This window comes from Anguilla anguilla, chromosome 14, assembly GCF_013347855.1.
Source record: "Anguilla anguilla isolate fAngAng1 chromosome 14, fAngAng1.pri, whole genome shotgun sequence".
Lineage (NCBI taxonomy): Eukaryota > Metazoa > Chordata > Actinopteri > Anguilliformes > Anguillidae > Anguilla > Anguilla anguilla.
Window position 1 is genome coordinate 24890764 of NC_049214.1, and position 10148 is coordinate 24900911.

The following is a 10148-nucleotide window of genomic DNA, read 5'->3' on the forward strand; positions in this document are numbered from 1 at the left end:
GTAGGCTATTTGTATAAAACTATTTGCCAATGATGGAGGACGTATCATTTTTTTGTATTTTGTATACATTACCTGCACCTATAGTGCATCTATACCTATTCTATACATTACCTAGAGTCCTATGGAATTAAACCTCTTTTCGTGTATTGATATGCTTGACTGTTTTACAGTGCGTTATCATCCTAATAAATTAAATATTCATGGATAAAATATGGGTGTTTTGCATTTGAATAAAAAAACGTTGGTGAACAGTGTTCTGTGTGTGCTGTGAAGCGCTGTAAGCACGTATTGATACGATGCTTACTGAACCAAACAGAGATCTGCAATGCGAGTTCCGCAGTCGCGAGGCAACACTTCAAGAGACGAGAATGAAAAACGTGCAATGTCAGCGCTATCGCACAGCCCCCTTCGACTCATGTTAATTCCCTCCTCTTAAACAGATCGAAGCGCAGTTCATTTTTTACAGCAAGGGGCAGTCATCGATAGAGTAAAAGGCACGATGAAACAAAAAACATGCTTAGAGAAACCATGTTTACATTCGCAGCTACATTTTATGGATACGATGATCACAGACCTGCGTAAAATAATTTAACAAAGCACTTTATCCCATTAAGTGCCAATAAAATTCCTACCGATTACTGACAAACGTAAAGGAAATTACATGTATTTTTTTCCTCAGTAACCGAAACAAAATGATTTAAGATGACAATATGGTTTTGTTGGTGACACGCATTTTGCTACAAGAGAACAAGGGGTCACAGGGGGGGCAGAAGTCCAATTTGATCAACAAAGGCTGGCTATAGCTTGTGTGCCAGAGCATAAATACATACAGTACGTAACACATATTTCTTGCTGCCTAGTCGAATGTTACAGCTCCTCGCTTGGTTTCGCGAGTGTTAACGTTAGCTTACATTAGTTTGACCCCTTGCTTTTAGGTTTGGTTATGTTGAAATGAATCACCGTGCTTTCTGCTTCATACATACAGGTAGCCTATCTGCATATGGCTGGATATAAACCGATGGGTTTGGTATCTGACAACGCACTAGGTATCGGTTCAGAGCCGTTCATTTGCACATCAATGTAAAGCAGTGCGTTTACATATTATTGACTTTCATTTGCTCAAAAAAAAAAAAAAAACTCAGTAGGGTCCTTCCAAAAAATTAGCCTTCCTAGACTTTCTTGCTGTAAGTAGGTTTCTCTTTTCTGAAAATCCTGAGTAACTACATATCAATATCTATTGCAGTGACCATACTGGTATTTATACCAGTAACTATACCATTACAATATTTATCCCACTCACTATTCCAATATATAGACCAGTAACAATACCATACCAATATCCATACCAGTGACTATACAAATATCTATACCAGTGCCTATATCAATATCTATATCAGTGCCTATATCAATATTTATATCAGTGACTACACCAATATATATACCAGTGATTATAGCAATATCTATACTAGTGCCTATATCAACATTAATGTCTATATCAGTGACTGTATCAATATCTATACCAGTGACTATATCAATACCTATACCAGTGACTATATCAATACCTATACCAGTGACTATACCAAGCTAATGTGGTGTTCCAGTGGAATTACTGCAGAGCTACAGTTCAATCTATACAGCTATTCTACAGTGACAAAAAATGTGCTCCTGTGAAATAATACAATCAGCAGACCAATTAATATCTGCTCATACTCACCTGCTGCATTTTGAAGAAAAAAAAAAGTAAAAATAAATAAACATACATCCAATGGAATTTCTTTCCAGTGCAAATAATTAGTATCTGTTTGTTTTTTGGGTTCCAGTTGGTGTGCTGTCAGATTTCATAACTTTTTGCTAAGTGTGCAGTGGGTGAAAAAAGATTGGGGAAAGGCCAATTCTGACATGTCAAATTATTGGATTCAGAAGTTGTTGATTCATGTATAATTGAAGCTCGCCAGACAGTTATGGCCTATTTTACCCACGTGTACGTTCAAAATTATAGGAGGGGGATAAACTCCTTTTCTGGGGCGGGTTGCAGCTTCTGTGTTTAAATGATCGATTTGCCCCTTGCCTTCCGGATGGAGTGCCAGAATAATGCTGGCTCACTGCACTGGTGAAATAAAAGCAAAATATAAGTTGAAAATCGATACGTAGGCCTAAATGGAGCACTATTAGCACAACGAGGGGCTAATTGTTGTTTGATAGGCTGCTGTTTAAAATGGACTGGATTGAAAATAATCCCAAATATGGGCTCTCTTTTGCACAGTACGCCTAATTGCCCATTGTTTAACTGTAAAATCTTTTGTCCTTTTCAAATATTTGTTTTCAGCTATAAGGTCATGTGACATTTTACTGCAAACGCACAGAAACTGCCTCTTGATTTCTCTAGTCTTTTCATTTCAAGATTTTTCATAATTAATCCCTTAAACACAAAATCTCATTTGCTGTTAGAGGAGTCGGGAGATGCTTAGAAATGCAGCGTAAGTGGAATATTAGTGCCAGGCTGTGGCCTTAACCTGATCCATCCATCCATCGATTATCTATCTATCCCGCTTATTCTTGGTCAGGGTCAATGGGAGGCTGAAGCCTATCCCAGCATGCAGCAGTTAGAGAGAGAGAGGCAGGAATACACCCTGGACAGGCTGCCAATCCATTGCCAGGGCCCACACACAATTCACTTACACTTTCATCCCTACGGGCAATTAAGTGTCTCAAATTAGCCTACCTGCATGTCTTTGAACTGTGCGAGGGAACCTGAGTACCTGGCAGAAATCCACACAGACACAGGGAGCACGTGCAAACTCCGCGCTGAAAGGCCCCCGGTCGGGACTCAAACTCGGTACCTTCTTGCTGTGAGCACCACTTAAGCACCCCTAAACCCGATCGAGTTTACATTTTCCAGCACATGTATGAAAGCGCCTCCTAATATCGGAGAAAAGCAGGCGGTTCTGAATACCTGCTAAGAACACACGCATAACTTCAGTTTAGCCAAAATCACATTTTTAACAGGGGTGTGTAAATCTGCCAAGATTGAATCGGGCCTAATGGGCAGACTCACACACTTTCTTCAGGATTTTTTCCCCAGGTGTACTACTTTGCTCACTATGGGGTTCACGTTTGTTCCCGTTCCCCACAAATGTAATACCAGATTTTATATATTTTATCATGCCTGAAACATTGCTCTATTCTGAAGCATCATTTGCGGCATTATCCTCTCTGGCCACGCCCCTACTTATTCTAACTGTTTGGTAGGGGGACAGTGCAGCTTGGGTCAATGCCTGGCTTCTGTCATGTACAGACAACAGGGGGCGCCAAATGTTGGAACAACAATTGCTTTCAGACTCTTTATTGTGTTAATACGGACAATATTACATTGCTTCAAAAAGATGGCAGAGTCCCAGACTGTAGTTTCCGTTATGGATTCCGATGGTATCAAGTCATTTGAGACCAAACTACTTCTTGTGTTAGACATGACACTTTTCATATGAGTCTTTATAACAAGACTCGTCATAACAACGCCAATGATTCCATCACAGGAAGGTAACCTTGGCTTTTCTTAAGTTCAGAAATGCTCCCTGTTTGCAAGGGAAACTGGGAAAGGAAGGAATACTTTGATCCTGACTGTAGTACTAGTTGTACATATCCTTTTTATTGCAAACATTTTTTTTTACTGTCATTGGTGGGTCCAGGGGAATGTTAAGCCGCCTGAAAGCCATTTATGACATGTAAATCTGGATAACTGCCAATTATTTACTTCATAAATGTAATACAACTTTGAGCGTGCTTCTTGATTACATTTAGTTTTGTATTGGTTAACTCAACCTTAGCCCAGGATTAGAGGTCAGAAATATCACAATAATGCCCAACCCAAATTGCTTTAATGAGCACCACATTAAAGGGCTGTCTCTTAGAAGCACTGCCTAATCTAATGTGCACTCTATCTCTGAATGATCTAGAAAAACCATATTCACAATTAAATGCCTTTCCACTTAAACTACAGCAAACAGTTTATGAAAAGGCAGGAAAACACCCTTCAGCTGGTACAAAGCAGCAGCAGCGAGGTTCCTGACCAAGACCAAGAAATACGACTGTACAACACCCGCTGTCGCTTCTGTTCTCTGGCTGAGGATTGATGTGGCGTACCCTGTTGAATATGAAATCTTTAGTTGCTAACTTTGTACGGGTTTTGTGCCAGCTTACTGTCAAATATGGTCCGGGGGGGACCCGTGTGTACGCTCGTTCTCATTTCAGCCAATCTCTTGCGCAATTAAGGATATTGAACGTGGTGTGTTTAAGTACTTTCAGAATTTGTTCCCTTTAACTTGTTGAGAACAATGCCGGTTTTGCTCCCTGTAATTTGCCTTGTCTTTGAATTCTTAATTTAATTGTTGGTTTGAGAGGCCATGTCTTCACAATTTCACCAAATAGGAGTCTGTTGATTGTTGATTCACCTCAGTCTTTAATTTGATCAGTTAATTTTTTTTATACCTCTCTTTATGTAACCATTTTGAAATATACCACAATGTGAATATGATACCTTTATTCTTCATGGCATGCATAGACTGTTAAAAATCGCCTGACTTACAAAATTTAACACAATATTTCACATTATTTGCCAACTTGTCTGTTGAGGGTTTTACAACAGCAGTGCTTCTGGGTAGCCATGTTAATCTGGCTGTGTTGTTTGATTAAATAAATGCGGTATCAGTCTCACTTGGCTTTCAGTCATTTTAATCATTGTATTTGGTGTTTGAAGGAAAGAGGCACTATTGCATGTCATTGTTTACAGGTGCATCTTGGGCAACAACCCAGATAAGGGCTCAAATGAAAGAAAATGGTCTTTAACCAGAGAGTTCACACTTTTCTGAGAAAACCGGTTGATTTTGAGTTGATGTCTGTACAGACATAATTTTCAGATTTTTCTGGATTGTATACTGTGTTTACATTGAAGGCTTTATAGCAGTATTGTTGTTTACTCTATTCCCTCTGCACCTTAGTTGATGTCTGGTGCAAAATGGCTGCCGTGCATCGCCCAGGTGGGTGCTAGAAATTGGTGGTGGTTGTGGTGAGTTCCCCTGCCTCACAGTATTTGCACTATGAACATCTGGAAAAGGCATATATATATATATATATATATATATATATATATATATCATTCATTTATCGGAGGTATTTAAATTGTTATTTTTTCATTGTTTTTAAATTGTTCTTGAAAATCTGGTTTAAAATAGATGTTTACAATATTTTGCATTATATATATATATATAAAATTAAAAAAAGAACCTGATTGTCCGTATGCAGTTGTCATTGGATGGGAGACCGCCTGGGAAAACTGAGTTGCTGCTAGAAGTGGTGTTGGTGGGCCAGAAGAGGGCGATCTTCCCTCTGATGAATAATCCCCATTGCCCCAGTGTATTTATGGGGACACTGTGCTGTAGGAGATGCCTTTCGGATGAGAAGTCAAACCTTGACTTATTGTGGTCATTAAAGATGACACTCATGACACTCATCAAAAGAGTAGGGGGTTCGCTACTGTCCTGGCTACATTCTCAACCTTGCTCTCTCAACCTGCCACCTAATCATCCCTTGACAGTGAAATTTTTACAGTAAATTACTGGCTAATGAGTTTCATTACTTTTACAGTTGATATGTGAAAACACAGGTGATTACTGTAATAGAAACAGTTAGAAACAGTTCATTGCTGTAGCGTACAGCTATATCACAGTAATCAATGGCCTTGTTTACTGTGAAATCACAGTATACGGTAGTTGTCATTTAATTGTAATTTACTGTGAATATGCTGCAGTAAATTACCATGAATAGCTTGACAGTACTGTGAATCGGTTAACAGTAATTTACTGTAAATGTACAGCCAATTATTTTACAGTGTAGCTATTTCTGACATAAAGTGACATTACTGTAGGACACCGGATGTTTCTGAAGCACTGTCTGTAAAGCAACAAAAATCTAATGCTAACTTTGAATACTGAGAGATTAGAGGAGTTTTCAGAATTGGGAGGAATTCAGAGTTATGTGCTTAAAGGGCATGCTAGAGAGGGGTAGATAGTCGTGTAGTTTTGTACACACGTATATTACAGGATTATTCTTCAAAAAGTACATTTAATCTTGTTTTCGCTTGAACCATTTCCCACGGCAGGTGCCACCTGTGCCTACTGGCACAATATAAAAAAAACTGATATGTATGTTTATAAACGTGAAGACAAATGGTATAAAATGACTCTATTCATATGTACAGCCTCTGGAAAGAACAGGGCCGTACATATGAATAGATTCATTTTTGGACTTACTGGACTTTTTCATGCTTTGGATCATCAATCACAGCCACTGTAAAATCAGCTGGTCAACAGGAAGTTCTGTAAGCAGCATGTAACATATCCTTCTTTGCACATAGACAGTCAGACTCTCAAACTGAATCAATATCCTTCTAGTGTCTAGTGTAATATTGTTGGGTAAATAAAACCTTGAATGCACATTGGAACTAGCATTCGTTGGCCAGCCACCATTATATACGTGTTTTCCATTTTGCCTACATGCACCACAGTTCATAAAGTGAAATCCATAGTTAGGCAGAAACGTTATTTTAAAAATCAACCATTGTTGTTTTGTTTCCATCACCTACAGTAAATGGAGGAAGTGCGAAGTTTTTTTTTTTTTTTTTTTTTTTTTGTGGTGAGTTTAAAATGTGGCGTAGCAGGTTTGGCCACCCGGGAGTATGAGGTAAAAGGCTATTTAAATAAATAAAAGTTGTGGTTACACCTCCGTTAACTTCATCCATGCAAGTACTACGAAACCAAAATAATTACTTTATCCTCTGTTTTTGTTTCTTTCTTACTATCTGTTCGGGAGGCCATTTTTGGGGGGACGGCTGTCCCTGTTAGCCACATACATTTGAGAAAGTTCAGACGAGGATGCACATCCGTCTATTCATTACCAGAGGAGCTTTGCACGCACTGGACCGGAGGAAGACCACTGTAATTGGTAACACCGGCTGCACAACGCGAAAATGGGTAATACAGTGGCCACTAAAACAGCCACACGGTGCCATACAGAATACAATGGGGACTGAAACTACCATACTGCGATAGCACTGGCGACTGAAACTACCACGACAGAGAATAGTTTGGCGACTGAAACTACCACATTGTAAAATGCACGGCACTACCCGATGGGTCACATTCCAGAAGTTATGTTTCATGAACCAAGAAGACAAGCGTTTCAGAAATTACAGGAATGCAGGTTTCAAGCCTCAAACATACAGGAAACATTTATGTTCCATTAGCCTACTTTTACATACGAAGCAATGTAGCCTAAACTAGGCATATATATGCTAACTAACACTCACCTTTATTAATGCATTACCTTCATAATAGCCTATATTTGAATACGTTTCTTACTTTAAGGTAGGCCTACGCATTAGTCAGCATGCCCTCCCACAAATTACATCATGAATGTCATCTTATACAGTGAAATATTCAGGGAATATATTGTGCAATTTAAACATTTTTTAAAGCAAATTGACTACCCAATTTGGAGCTTTTAAACCTACTTTGGTAAGTAAATGTTTTTTTTCTGTATAAAACTGCATGGTTTAATTTTTATACGCAAACAGGATTTTGGATAGCCTACTTCACCGGTCAAACAGGTAGCCTATGGGCGTGAACTATCAGTGTAAACTGACACTTATGAATTAGTTTTCGACGACACGCTATTCTGATATGACCACACTGCGAAGTTTCCACCCCTTGACGTTTCGGCAGGTGTGTTTTAAGTTTTAGCAGAGAGACACTAACAGCAGTTCGAAGAATCACAACACTTCAACGAATACGTCCAGTAGGCTAGTGCTGGAGCGTGATCAAAATGCGCACTCCCGGTATGCTGATATTTGGAATGGTTTTGTCACCTTGCGGGTGGATCCTGGATCTGACCAGCACGGTGGCCCCGAACTGGAGGGAAAATCGGAACCTCCCGAGCGAATCCCAGGACCTCGTCTTGCAACAGGGGATCTGGGATATCTGCAAAACTTTCGATTCCTCACGGAACATAGAATGTAATCAGCCAGACGTGCCATACTTCAACAACCAAGTCATCCCCGTGGCGCAGGGTTTAATGGTGGCATCTTTGTTGGTCACCCTACTTGGCCTGGCTATAGCCACCCCTGGAGTCAGATGCTGGAGAGACCGACCGAACTACACTATCGCCGGGTTGGGCGGACTTTTGATCTTCCTTTCGGGCGTCATGACCATAATTCCAGTCGCTTGGTACACTCACATTCTGAAAAACATAACCTCATTGACGGCGACCGGTGACGACATTCGGGTGGGCTACTGCATCGTGCTGGGTTACATCGGGGGCATCATGCAAGTACTTGCTGGACTTGCTATGGTCATTGTGATGTGCTCGTGCTGTGGCGGAAAGAACCGCGGTGAGAAATCATCAGACCCCCCCGAGAAGTTCACCCACACAAAATATCCAATGGCCAGAAGAATCGAGGTGCCCAGTATCAGCAGGAGTAAAAGCTCCGCAAGCAGCGTCCCTTACTCCAAGGATTCGTTCGACGACGACTTCCCCCGGGCAAAGACCCCTGGAAATCGGTCAACCAGCACATCTTACGGCGGCAGACCTTACGACGCCGATTTGTGAAATCGAACCTGAACCAAAACACTGACTTTAATTGAGGACGTTTCTATGATGGACGCAGCGGTTGACGAGTATCTTAGCACTATTTCTCCCTTCTCTGTTACCTTACGTTGTACGCGCATAGGCTATTTGATCTCTGTAAATCATGGGAATAAACGGGTTTACAGGCAGTGGAACTTTTGATTATCTCGTTTGAAAAATTGGACCCAGAAGTAGCTCTACAAGCTATAGCAGATAGTTACACTCGCAGTTCTAAAGTATTTGAGTCTTTGTAATGTTTATATAACTTATGCAGATCTATAAGCGCAGTTGAGTATATGTTCTTGTTATACTGGCATAGTACGTGGAATTTGAAGAGCATGCTAATATTTCTCGTTGGTCCGTAACTATATTTCGATTCTATATTTGTAGCCTAGCCTGTTTCTAAACAGATTGGCCAGTGCGGTCATTTAGCTCTCCTGTGGTCAGAAGGTTTGACAGAATTGATGTGAATTGATGCAGCCCCACTTATAAAAAGTTCCATGTTCTTTCTATAAATGATTTCTTTTATGAAACAACAATGTGTTACTTGTAAAGGTGTAAATTATGTGGTTCACCGACCCACGCTTAGGATAAGTGTACGGTCGGTTTTGAGTATTCTTGGATAAGACAAAGGCATACATTCGGTCAAATGTTAATTTATCCTTAAGTTTTAGTTCCAATTTTTGGTAATCACTGCACACACAAAAAATAATACTTGCGTGTAACTGTGAATAGAAGATTACGACAACTAATACTGGTGTATTAGTTTTGTACAGAAATAAAACATAACTCCCTAACTTCTTGTCGGTATATGCTCCCTGAATTTTGTTTTAATTGTGTCTTTTGTGTTGCCCTTCAAGCAATAAAACAAATGCTACTGTATTAAATGGCCTACAGTGTTTCTTGACAATTATTTAACATATACACTCTGATCTTAAAACATGGTCAAATCAACCTGTAATGTGGTCTCTAACTATGCAACGTGTAAAAGAAATAACAAGTTATTTTAATGCAACATGTTTTTTAAATGTGTAAAGACAATCAAAGAGATGCCAAAAATTCAAAGGATATTAAGTGATAGGCTTCTCAAATGTAATTTGGTTACACGCACAGTAAAATGTCCTTTGTTAATTAAACTCAAATAGTGTTAATTCAGCTCTAATAGATGACATTTGGTCCCGTTCTGTTAAGAGTTGAATTAACACTGAGTTGAATTGACACTGGAGATTTTACCGTGCAGTATAGATAAAAATTCAATAACTAATGTGAGGGAAGCAGGAAGTAACTGACATTAAAGCAGTGGCATAGATGCAGTATTTGGTGTAATATAGTCTAGTCTAATCCTAATCTATTTCACCGCAGTTCAAATAGCGAACACAACTTACTGATGGGTTTTTTTGTTTTTTTTTAACTCGTGAACCAAGTATAAATCCCCCAAAGCTATTTTTCAGCCAAAGCCATAGTTGTCTCAG

General features: G+C 39.6%; 1 protein-coding gene across 1 annotated transcript; it reads left to right on the forward strand.

The window, feature by feature from the left end:
- The first annotated feature begins 7694 nt into the window (after positions 1-7694).
- On the forward strand, positions 7695-9568 carry cldn23a (claudin 23a). The gene has a single exon (XM_035390213.1). It carries the CDS (start codon positions 7876-7878, stop codon positions 8656-8658), a length of 783 nt encoding a protein of 260 aa, XP_035246104.1. The 5' UTR covers positions 7695-7875; the 3' UTR covers positions 8659-9568.
- The last annotated feature ends 580 nt before the right edge of the window (positions 9569-10148 follow it).

What these genes read in the sequence shown, in the direction of transcription:
- cldn23a (XM_035390213.1), top strand. Translation starts at nt 7,876, where the DNA reads ATGCGCACTCCCGGTATGCTGATATTTGGAATGGTTTTGTCACCTTGC.